General features: G+C 62.4%; 1 protein-coding gene across 1 annotated transcript; it reads right to left on the reverse strand.

Annotated features, from left to right (window-relative positions):
- Positions 1-1470: 1470 nt before the first annotated feature.
- On the reverse strand, positions 1471-8973 carry OGFR (opioid growth factor receptor). Its single transcript, XM_036244641.1, has 7 exons — positions 8804-8973; positions 6340-6408; positions 5757-5835; positions 4815-4893; positions 4036-4102; positions 3364-3512; positions 1471-2599 (listed from the first exon to the last, which is right to left on the reverse strand). The coding sequence occupies exons 1-7, from the start codon at positions 8960-8962 to the stop codon at positions 1471-1473; spliced, it is 1731 nt and encodes a 576-aa protein (XP_036100534.1). The 5' UTR covers positions 8963-8973.
- Between the last annotated feature and the right edge of the window lie 3143 nt (positions 8974-12116).

Here is a 12116-nt window from a genome sequence, read left to right on the forward strand (position 1 = left end):
GAGACACCCGGGTTCGGTTCCTGCTAAGGGCGCGTACCTTGGTTGCAGTTTGTCCCTGGCCCCGGTTGGGTTGTGTGGGTGGCAGCCACTCGATGTGTCCCTTTCACGTTGATGTTTCTCTCTCTCTCTTCCTCTCTCTCCCTCCGAGGTACGTGCCCCCAGCGGGAACCGAACCCAGGTCTCTCTGGACCACAAGCCGACGCTCTAACCGCTGAGCCAAATTGGCCACGGCTTAAAGTTTGTTTTTATTGCCTGGCTGGTGTGGCTCAGTGGACTGAGCATTGTCCTATGGACTAAGAGGTCCCAATTTGATTCCCAGTCAGGGCACATGCCTGGGTTGTGGGCTCTGTCCCCAGTAGGGGGCGTGTAGGAGGCAGCCCATAGATCTTTCTCCCTCACATGGATGTTTTTATCTCTCTCCCTTCCTCTCTGAAAAGTCAATAAAGACATATTTTATTAAAAAAATTTAAGATTTGTTATTATTGATTTTTTAGAGAGAGAGGAAGAGAGAAACATCGATGGAGAGAAATATCAGTCGGCTGCTTTCTGCATGTCCCTACTAAGAATCAAGCCGAAAGTGGGGGGCACGTGCCCTGACCTCGGGAATGGAACTGGTGACCTCCTGGTGTATGGGCGGATGCTCCATCCACTGAGAGACACCAGCCAGGCACCCAGACTTAACTTTTTTTTTTTATCCTCACCCGAGGACATTTTTTCCATTTTTGTTCAGACAGAATAGGAGGGAGAGAGAGGAAGAGAGAGAGAGAGAGGGAAACATCAACGTGACAGGGACACCTTGAGTGGCTACCTCCCAAACAACCCCAACCAGGGCTGGGGACGAATCACAGTGGAGGTAAGTGCCTTTGACCGGACTCAACGCCGTGACTCATTGGTCCGCGGGCCGACACTAACGGCTGAGCCAAACCAGCCGGGGCCAGACTTACTTTCGACAAAAAGGCAGTCAAGGGCCCCAGGGCCCTGAGAGGCTGTGTGGCCGGGGTGCACGGGGCAGACCGCGTGTCTGAAGGCTGCACCAGCGCTGTGTTCCCCGTGTTACATGTGGGCACAGTGGGGCCGCAGCCAGGCCAGTCCACCGAGCAGCATGGCTCATGAAAACAGCCCCAGCCCAGCCGAAGTCCACAGGACCACTGTCCACACCAAAACACTAAGTCAAATGAGTTTATTCAGAAAATGCCTGGGCAACAGACTAAGAAAGTGAGCCCCACTCCCACCCCCAGACCCTTCCGGCCCATTTACAAAGACCAGGTCAGTGGCACCGGGGGAGGGAGGCAGCAGATGCGGTTGAGGTAAGTTTTGTGGAGTCCTTGGCCTTCCCCTGAGGCGCCTGTGCTTCCAACAGCTGCAGTGACCACCAGGGAGAGGCCAGCACTGCTGGGCGCTGGGTACAGCTGGCACCGTGGCTCCCCCCAGCACAGGGCCAGGCCGAGATGCCCGCTGGAGTCCCACTGCCTAAGGCGTTTGGGGTTTGGCAGCCAGCCCCGCCTCCACAGGCCCCGCCTCCTCTGCAGACCCCACCCTCTCCACAGGCCCCGCCTCCTCTGCAGACCCCACCCTCTCCACAGGCCCCGCCTCCCCTGCAGACCCCACCCTCTCCATAGCCCCCGCCTCCACAGACTCCGCCCTCTCCGCAGACCCCGCCTTCTCCGCAGACTCCGCCCTCTTGATCAGTGCAGGTTCAGCAGTGGTCGGGCCTTCGGGGGCATCCTGCTCCGGCACCCCCTGGCCTTCTGCCTCCTCCTTCACCCCATTCTCGTCCAGTCCAGCCTCAGGGTGCCCCAAGGGAGCAGGGGGCCAGGTGGGGGCCAGCATCTCGTCCACCTTCCTCCGTTTCCTCACCTCGTCGGCCACCTTGGCCCCTGGGGGCGGGGGACAGGGCTGCTCGGTCTCCCCGGATTCCTGGCTGCTCATTTCCTGGGCCCCCGCCCCGAGGCTGCCCTGGCTGAGGGCGCAGCCCTCCAGGTTCAGAGCGATCTTCTCCACCTCCGAGGCGCTCTGGGGGCCTGGCTCCTCCGGGGTCGGCTCCCGCCGGTTCACCTCCAGCTTCCGCTTCTTGCTCTCCTTGGGGCTCAAAGGCTCTGGCCCCTCCTCCCCTTGGCTCCCAGCCTCCTCTCCAGGGTCCCGCTCCTGGGGCTCAGCGCTTGGCAGCTGGGACCCAGCGGCCGGTGCGTCCCCACCCTCGCCCGTCTCCGTCTCCGGTCCGCAGGTCCGCCCCTGGGCGCCGGCCTGGAGGAAGGGGTCCCCGGGGCTCTCCTCCCCCTCGGCCTGCCTGGGGCCCGGCAAGGGGGGGCGGGGCGGCGAGTGCAGCCGGAGCCTCCGCAGCTTGTCCGGGGGCCCCCAGACGAACTTGCTGCGCGGCCGGAAGTGCTCCCAGGCGAAGCGCAGCAGCGCGCGGCGCTGGCGCGGGCAGCGCACGGTGAACACGAAGTAGTCCAGCGCGCTCTGCCGCACGCTCGGCAGCTGCCGGTGCACCAGCGTCTCCTCCAGGAAGAAGTGCACCAGCGGCGCCTGGTAGCGCTCCAGGCCCAGCTCGCCCAGCGACTTGAGGATGCGCGTGATGCGGAGGTTGTTGTGGCTGTGCCTGCGGGCGGGGTGCGCAGAGGGCGCTGGGGGGCGGCTCTCAGCCGAGGCCCACCCTCCGGCCGGGCTGCACCCCACCTCCCGGAGCCTGGGGCAGGCAGGCGGGATCCTGATGCGTCCTCTGTACCCTAGAAGATGGCTGTCCCCTTGACCCCATGGAACACCCCGTACCCCGCAAGGCTGGAGGAGGGTTGGAGGGGGCTCCTGTGGGTCATGGAAAGAGGCACCCTTGGCTGTGCCTGCGACACTGGCCGAGCCAGAGGGCCAGCTAAGAAGCCACACTGACCAGTGGAACTTTCCTTTTTTTTTTTTTTTATCCTCACCCGAGGACATTTTTCCATTTTTTGTACAGATAGATTTGTACAGATAGAGTGGGAGGGAGAGAGAGGAAGAGAGAGAGAGAAACATCGATGTGAAAGGGACACATCGAGTGGCTGCCACCGCACGACCAACCAGGGTCGGGGACAAACTGCAACCAAAGTACGTGCCCTTAGCGGGAACCGAACCCGGGTCTCTCCGGACCGCAGGCCGACGCTCTAACCGCTGAGCCAAACCGGCCAGGGCCAGTGGCACTTTCTTTAGGCCCTCACACCCTAGCCGGTAGGGACCACCCCACCCTGCAAGCTAGAAGGAGGGTGCTCAGAGCCTCAGTCACTTGCCCATGCTCCCCAGAAGTGCCCCGGGGACACCCGCCTGAAACCTACCACAGCCCCCTCCCCCTCGGCCTGAGACCTATTTGCCCCGCTGCCAGGTGGGCATCCTCACCAGTTGAGGTTCTGGAAGCACTTCTGGTAGCCCTCTGCTCGGCGCACCTTGCCCGTGTCCCGGTCCTGGAGCTCAATCCCGTAGAACCCCAGCATGAGCTTGTAGGCCTGCACAAACCGCTCCGTGGCCTCCGCGGAGCTTTTAAACGCCTGGAAAGCAGCCCGAGGGGAATGGAGAGCTCAGGGGCATCCCTGGCACAGAGGCCTGGGGGCCAAGGCCTCCCGCAGGCCTGCTCCATCTAGAGGCCTGGACTCAGGCTTTTAGGATGAAGTGACAGGGTGAAGGAGCCCCGAGACTTGCTACCGTAACTGTCTCTTTACTCCGAGGTCACCATAGCCTGAAGCGTCTGCTGGGAAGAGCTCGGGGGCCTCCCAGGGCCACATGGAGCAGGAAATGCCCACCGTCTCCTTGGAGCACATTCCCCCTCCTGAGATGCTCCGTGGCTCCCCCACCAATCCCTCTGGGGGGAGAGGTCTTGCTCCAGCCCCAACCAGGGGTGACAAAGGCTGGCCCCTGCCCCAGACCCCGCAGCAGTCCGACTTCTCTGGAGGCCTAGGAGGGGTGCCTGGGACAGAGGCGAGGACCACTTTAGAGGGGAGATAACCGGGGAGGGGGGGTCTTCCAGCTCCTGCACTTCAAGGGACTCCCCAGGGGCTCAGAGCCTTGGCTCACCTCGATCTCCCGCTGTGTGAGGGGCTTGGCATGCCAGTTCACCCCGGGCTCTCGCAGAGGGAACAGCCTGCAGGAGGGACGCGGAGACCCCGTCAGTGGCAGACTCGGGCTCCCAGCCACGGGGTACATGCTGGCGGGGTGGCCTGGGCGGCCCACCACCCTCTCTGGGCTCACCACTCAACCCTAGGAGGGGCAGGAGAGCTCCAGGCTGGGTGTCACAGCCAGGGCACAGGACAGGCACAAGTGAGGCCCAGGGGCCTCCAGCGAGCGCGCTCAGCAGCAAGGGCGACCAGCTGGCCTTTTTGTTCTTAGCTCCGCTGAGAGTGATTCCCAAGGTGCCCTGGGCCCAGGAGAGGCCCCCAGCGAGCCGTCCTCAAACACTGTGCTTTCGAGGCAATGTCAAGGGTCACCTCAAGCCACGGTTAGAAACCGCCACGGAAGACAGGCCAGCACCAGCCGACTTCGGGGCTCACCATGCTGCTGGCTCAGTTCCTGTCCCCCATGTGCGGCTTCCGCTCCCAGCCAGCCACAGGGATGTTCACGGCTAAAGGACCCGAGCCTGAGGGATGGGCAGGACCTTCCCTCAACCTTACTCAGCTGCTGAGCCACAGTGCCCAGTAGTAAGCACCAAATGCAGCTTAGAAAAGGACCCAGTGAGCACGGAGACTCCAGGAAGTCACACCTCAACCAGGCCTTCCAGCCCCTTCCCTGGAGACCCTGCCCCTCCTGATGCCCAGCTCCACCCCTCCTCCCGGAGCCAGGCCCTGCCCTCTGCTCACCACTGGATGTAGGAATGATTGTCCTCCAGGAGCTCATGGTTGTCCCTCCAGTTCTGAAGAATATCCTCAATGAAACAGCCTAGGAGCCCCACGGGATAAGTCAGTGTGGAACTATACAATCCCCCCCCGCCCCCCTTCTTGAGGACCTTGGGGCTCTGCAGTTTTGTGTGATTTTAACCCCCAACTTAGGGCCTTAGCTCCTCTGCAATCTGGAAACAGGGACCCCCCACTGCTGACTGTGAGTAGGCTCCAGACACGGCCATGCCTGAGGGAGGGGCAGGTGGTCGGGTCCCAGACCTGCAGCTGTCCTTGAAGGAGGGGTTCTCACTGCCCCCCAGGCCGTGGCTTCCTAGCAGGTCTTTGCCCTCACAGACAGCCTGCAGCCGAGCGCCACCCGTAGCCTGGGTTGCTGCAAAGGGCCAGACAGTGAATATTTGAGGCCCGTGGCCACTTGGCCTCTGCAGCCATTCTGCCATGTCCTGGGAAAACAGCCACTGACCATGGGTTCCAACAGAACCTCACTCATGGACACTAAAATTTGAATTTCATATAATTTTCAAGTCAAAAAGGTTATTCTACCTTAAATGTTTTCCCAGGCATTTAAACATGTAAAAACCACCTTTACTCATCAGTTGGCATATGTGGCTGTCCCACTACGGCAGAAGAGCCGAGAAGTCGTGACAGAGACCCTGGGCCCTGCAAAGCCACAGTATTGACTGCCTGGCCCATCACAGCAAGTTTGCCTGCAGGGTCCCAGCTGCAGGTTGGAGCCCTGGCATCCCCTCAGTAGCCTCCAGGGGGTGCTGTGGGGCTACCCAGGCCCACTGTGCTGCACACCCAGACCAGGTCCCTGCAACCCAGGTCCCAGCAGACCAGAGGCAGAGAGAGGGGAGAGGGGACGCCTCAGGAGGAGGGAGCTGCAGGCAGGGCCCAGGTCCACACCGTTGGGCTGGAATCGGATCTCATTTCTGTAGAAACTCAGGTTTGGCATGTCACCGTTGCTGTCCCGTTCCATCAAATCCTGAAGAGCCAGAGAGAGGGCAGTGGGGACGTCATGAGAAACAGGCTGCCTCCCTGGGCCCTCAGACGAGAGTGTTCTGAGGGGGCACCTGCTCTCTGCCAGAAAACCTCCAGACGCCCTGAAGGTTGGTGAAGACCCCATGTGCCCAGCCTGGGCCTGTCACGCCGCCCACAGGTCAGAATCCACCTCTGACCAACCCCCCTCACCCACATGGGCCAGTGCTGGGAGGTCCCCTTCATCTGCACCCAGAGGCAGCCCCAGGGTTGCCTGAGACTCATGGGCGCAGAGAGCAGGGGCTGGGGACACGAGGAGACCACGGCAGTAGGCGGGCGGTGTGGGCCGGGATGTGCCGAGCGCTGGCACTGTGGCCCCTCTCGAAGCAAGGACGCTGTGGGTTAGAGAGGCCCGGATGACAGCGTCCTGCTGGCCCTGTCCCAGTGGGAGGTGGGAGGGTTTTGTCCCAGGTCGGCTCGAAGGTTGGAGGGTGCTGTGGGCGCTACGTACCGGGTAGTGGTGCCGGTACCTGCGTGTGTCCTGCATGGCTCTCCAGTTTCGGGACCCCGTCATCCTAGACTGGGAAGAGAAGAGAGGATGAGACGCCGTGGGAGACCCTTCCCCTCCCCAAGGCCTGCCAGCAAGCAGAACCCCCACCCCCCGAGCCCCATCCTGGTGAGGGCAGCAAGGACTGTGCCAGGTGTCAGCAAAACCCGGGGCCCAGAGTGGCTGGGCTGAGAACCCTGCTCAGCCCTCAGGACCCCAGGCCCACGGGAACGTTCTTGGGGGGCAGCCCTCCAAGCTCTACTTCACTTCCTCCTCCATGGTCGCTGCCGGCTTGGCTGCAGTTACGTCTCCCCAGGAAACCCTACCTTCCCAGCGCTTCCTCCTTGCTCTGTGCGGGAGCTTGTCACCGGCTTGTGCACCCAGGGACAGTGGCCTTGCCACTTACAGTCCTAGGGGCCCCAAACTCCTGTCACAGGATCTAATGAAGGAATGGACGACCAAGGTCCAGGGGGCCAGTCCATCCTGCCCAAATCCCTGCTCGGTGACAGACCCCCTATCTCCTGGCACCAGCCTGTCGGAGGAGAGGGTATGGGCTTCTCTGCAACAAGTCTGAGGCTCCTTGCTGCCCGCCCAGCCCGGCAGCCCTGTCTCTCTAGGCCAAGCGGCCCAGGGCCCTGGGAAGGACGGGAGGTAACTGGTGAGCAGGATGCTAGGTAAATGCAGCCCAACCCACCTTGTTCCAGGGGAGGGGGCACAGGGCAGGGCCGAGCCCAGCATCAGACTGAGGCTGGGAGAGAATGAGGGGCCAGGGCAGAAACAGCTCCTGGATGACAGGAAGGGACACTCATCCTGGGGACACCCCTGGGTCCCAGGACCTGGGAGGAGTGAAGGAATGCTGGGGTGGGGGGTTCAGGAGACCAGGCCCACCACTGTGGCCCCTGGCTCCACCCCATTCCCAACCCCCTCGGCCCCTAATGGTCTGAGCTCCCTCCAGCCAGGGTCTGCAGCTGTCCCTCTGCCTGATTTCTGACCCCGCTGGTGAGGGCCTCTCCAGAGGCCCAGGGCCAGGGCCCAAAACCGACACTCAGCAGGGGCGGGTTCCACTTCTCCATCGGTTTCCGTTTCTCCAGCCCCTGGGCCAGCGGTGAGCACCCTGGAAGTCATCCGGGGAAGAGGTCAGAGGATCGTGGGCAGCTCACAGGGCACCAGAGTGTGCCTGCAAGAGCATGGCCCATGGAACTGTGGGAGGACAGTGTCCTCACCTCACCTGCTGGGGACAGACCAGATACCTGCCCTGTGACTCCAGGCCTGTGACCCTGACCACTGCTCAGCCGGCCTCCCCAGAAACTCGTCCCTGCCCAAAACCCTGGATGTGCTGAGGCCGCTGGCCTTGCAGACAGGCCCAGGATCCTCTTGGCGTCCCCTCACTGACCACTTCAAAACACTGACAGATCAATCTGCAAACCAATGCTCTCATTCGCTCCCGGGAGAATCCATCCCTGAGACCACATGGATGGGTTCAAGATTCTCTAGACACGCTGTCAAGACACCTCCATCCAAAAGCTGCCGGGACACAGGGTGATGGCTGCCATCCTTCCGTAACCCCTGGGACCCCAGCTGGCTGGAACAATGGCACTCACACCCCAGTGAGTGCTAGCAAGTAACCCCTTCTAACAAGCAACCAGTGGCAAGAAAAGTAACTGGTGGCAACAAAAGTAACCAGTGCTAAGGAGTAAGCAACAACCAGAAGTAACCATTGGGCACAGCCAGTGGCCCTGGCTGGGACAAGTCATGTAAATGCAGCCTCCAAGGACCCCTCCAAAGGGTGGAAGGCCAACCCCAGTCCAAGAGAGTGGGTGCTACACCCAGTGAGGAACAGTGGGAGTGGGTCAGTAGGGGGGGTCGAGCTAGTGGCCTGGGCACCAGGGAGTGTTGTGTGGTGGGCAACAGGGCAGGTGCTCCCTAGGGGGCACCAGGACGCTGAGCGGCTGAGGGGCCAGGGGAGGTGGCCAGCACGGAGGGCTGGGACCCAGGACGAGGCCTCAGGCCTGGAGGTGGATGTGACAGAGGGGAGGGAAGCCAAGGATGTGCCAGGGGCATCACTTTGAGGAAATGTCACCACCATGCAGACTCAGTCCTGGGGCACCGGTCTTGGGGTGGCCCTGGATCTCCATGCAAGGTCCCCTGGCTGGGCCGGCCTGGGGGGCCGAGCAGGAACAGATCTCAGGGTGTCCAGCGGATTATAAGGGGAGCAGGAGGCCCAAGGTGGGGAACAGGGCAGTTGGAGAGGGTGTCAGGCCGCAAGCCAGGTCTCCAGGAGGCGCCTCCGCCCCCAGACCGGGGGAAGTGGACGGTTTGCCCCGGAGCAGGGCCTGGACCGCATTGGGCGGCGGCCCGGCAGGCGTCCCAGGGCCGCGGGGCGCGGGGCGCGGGGCGCGGGGCGCGGGGCCCGGGGCAGAGGTTGCACCTGCAGCGCGCTGGGCCGCGCCTCCTCCTCCTCCTCCTCGTCCTCGTCCTCCGCGTCTCCCGGGGCGCCCGCCTCGCCCTCGTCGTCGCCCCCGGCGCTCGGGCCCTCGCCATCCTCCTCGTCGTCCTCCCAGGTCGAGTCGCAGTCGGGATCGTCCATGCTCGGGCGGCGCCGGGACCTGCGCTCCGCCGGAAGCGAAAGTGAAACCGGGAGGAAGCGCGGGGGCGGGGCGGGGCGGGGCGCCCGGAGTCCCGGGGCTGCTGACCCCGCCCGCCCGCCCGCGGGTGCCCGCCCCCGAAGGATGTGCCCCGGAGGCCGCCTGCCCCAGACTCCCCAACCGGAGGCTTTCTCTTCCCTCGCCCAGAGCCACCCCGTAGACTCCCCCCACCCCAAGGTGCCAGCCTGGGGATTTCGCGCAGGAAGGACGCCCCTCTGAAGAATGGCCCCCCGAGGTTGTCCACAGAGGGTGTCTACCTCCGGAGTTCCTTCCAGGTCACCCCCACCCCGGGGAATTCGCCCCTCCTAGAATGCCCCCAGGAGGGTGCCGCCTGGAAGCGGGCCCCACCGATGAATATCCCCCCAAGGTGCCCTCCTGGTGTCAGCGGGGCTGCCGTCCCATCAGAGGCTTTTTCGGGGAGCCATCTGCCTCCAAGCGCCCTGGGACTGTGAGCAGAACCCATCTCCGTGGGGCAGGAGGACAGACACCCTGTGCCCTTCCACAAGTGTTCACACCGGACAGTTTGCTCCTTCAGGACCAGCAGGAGAGTCTTCAGCAAGTTGAGTCACTGTGGCCCCAACACCAGGAGGCAGAAGTGACTGGGGACCTCTCTGCTGGCCGGGAGGTGGCAGATTTCAGGGGGGCTGCAAATTTCCCATTGATGGTGGGTCCCTTACTCAACCTCTGGCTCTGACGTTTGCCAGGTGACACAAGAACCCCAGCAAAGTGGGTGACTCACCCTCAAAATGAAAATCGGGAGTGGCCACCCCAGGTAAAAACATCTGTAACTATTATACCACTTTATAATTGCAAAAAAAAAAAAAAGGCTGAGACCCAAGTCTGGCCCTTAGATTTGGCCATGAGGAGAGCTGCCTGTGGCCACAGCCGAGCCCCGCAGGGGACGCTAACTTCTCCCTGGCCCCACAAGCCAACGGACAGGCCTCAGGCTGCCTGTGCTGGGGATGGTGGCACCCTGGAACTGTGCAGCTGGGGACAGAGCCTTCCCACCCTGCTTGTGAGCACAGCGGAGGGCTCGCTGACCCAGTCCCCCTGGCTGGAACCTGTGCATGCACCTCCCTTTCTAAAAGAACAGTGGGGTGCCCTGGCCGGTGTGTCTCAGCAGTGGGAACATCTGCCCGAGGACCAGAGAGTTTCGGGTTTGATTCCAGTCAAGAGCCCGTACTGCAGTTGCAGTTCAGTCCCCAGCCCTGGTCAGGGTCCTACGGGAGGCCACTAGTCGATGTGTCTCTCTCACATCCATGTTTCAATCTCTCTCCCTCCTTCCCTCCCTTGGGTGCGGATTTAAATAAATAATAAATAAAAGAACAGTGGTGACTCTCACAAAGGTTAGGAGCTCTGGGCATCTCTGCAAGTCATCTGCCGTCAATGGCCAGGGCAGATTTCCTGGGGAGTGGGGCCGGCCCACTGAGGACTGCAGCCAAGGGCCTGGCCTCATTAGTCCATGTGCAGCTGGCTTTGGAGCCCCTGACTGTGGTACCCGGGTAGATGGGGGGCCTCTGATGGAGGCATTGGGTGCTGGGGCTGTGGGTCATTCATGGTTTGGTTGATCTGGGCGCTATTGGGTTGGCAGGCTCCATCCCTCCTCTGCAAGCCCTGTGGGAGGGTACCCTGGCTTCACTACCCCTGCCTACCAGCCAAACAGCCTGCCCATTGCTGCCTCCTGCCAGGGCCGGGGGGCAGACCTCTTCGCTGACTTGTTCTCAGGCACTATCCAACCGCTGCTTTAGGGATAGTGGTCACACCAATCACCCCTTCGGATGCTTTTGTGTGCAGTTTGCACAGAGCTCAGATGGGGGGAATCTGGACCCGATTCTGCTGCAGGAACACGCTGGGGCTTGGGGCACCCGCTGTGGGCTCAGCACTCCAGGCTGCTTGCTGCCCAGGCTGCACAAGGTGGCTGAGGGCGGAGGGCCAGCATCAGCCCCGCAGGCCGGCATGGGAAGCCTGCCTACAGGCGGCATGAGTCTGGCTGAGGCGGGATCAGGTTAGCCCTGTTCTGACATTTCCCTCAGGCAAAAATAGTTGCAGTCATGTTATTGGGCCCAAGTCTGCCCATCTCTACTCAACCAGCCATGTTGGGGGACCGCTGCACCCCGAGTCAGCTCAGCATGTGTTCAAAAATTCTTGGGCGCCCACTGTCCCTCCTGATGCCCCATGGAGCCGGGCCAGAGCGGGGAGCGCTGAGGCCACCCCGGGTCCCGGCAGCCCTGCCGGACAGGTGCTTGCCCTCGCGGCAGAGGTCTCTCGTCCGAGGTCCACACCGAGCTGAGCAAGGACGTTTCTTTGGTCCTGCAGCTCAGGCCCTTCCTTCGCGTCTCTGCCCCCCCCGCCCCCCACCCCCCCGTTTCCTGGTTCAGATAGTTTCGATGTTACATGGTGGGTGTACGCAAGACCCAAGTCACAGATTGGACCCCTAGGCTGGGACACATCACATGCCACAGATCCCTGTGGACCTGACCTGCACAGGCCACACGCAGTGGAGGGGGCTGGACTGCTCAGGGAAGCTGAGATCCCAGGAGCCGGTGAGGGCTGAGGAGCCAGGAGGCCTCGGCGGCTGTGTGGCCAGGCAGGGATGCTCGGACAGTGCTGAGGAATGCTGCCCCAAGGCGACAGGGCACCAGGAGTGGGCCCCCCGCCCCCTTCTCCTCAAAGTGCAGTCAAATCTTAATCACAAGGAGGCAGGTTTGATTTATTGACCAGGTTTTTCCAGCACCTTCTGAGGCCCCTGCAGACGCTGTTTCAGATGGGAGCTCCCCAGTGAGCCTGGTCAAGGGAGCCCCTCCCGCTCTGGGTCCCAGCCCAGGGCCATCTGCCTGCTGGTGACTCTCCCAGAGCCAGCTCTCTCTCGGGCATCGCAGCTCCAGGGCCCGGCAGGGTGGGCACCGAGGGAGGGGTGGACACTGGCAGTGGGAGGGGCATGTGCTCCCTCGTCGGTTCGAGAACCTGAGGCAGAACTCTGCTCTTCCCTTGTGTGGTTTCCTGTTCTGTTGCAAGGAGGTGACCGAGGCTGTGTCTGGGCAGATGGAGAGTGTGCACCATGCAGGTCTCGTGGGACTTCATCACGGGAGAAAGGCC

Source organism: Molossus molossus, unplaced genomic scaffold (assembly GCF_014108415.1).
Source record: "Molossus molossus isolate mMolMol1 unplaced genomic scaffold, mMolMol1.p scaffold_m16_p_6, whole genome shotgun sequence".
NCBI lineage: Eukaryota > Metazoa > Chordata > Mammalia > Chiroptera > Molossidae > Molossus > Molossus molossus.

Coding starts and splice junctions, on each gene's coding strand:
- OGFR (XM_036244641.1), bottom strand. CDS start 8,962: ATGGACGATCCCGACTGCGACTCGACCTGGGAGGACGACGAGGAGGAT. Junction 6,409..8,803: donor CGCGGCCCAGCGCGCTGCAG/GTGCAACCTCTG, acceptor TTCTCTTCCCAG/TCTAGGATGACGGGGTCCCG. Junction 4,103..4,814: donor AATCATTCCTACATCCAGTG/GTGAGCAGAGGG, acceptor TCCCTCCTGCAG/GCTGTTCCCTCTGCGAGAGC.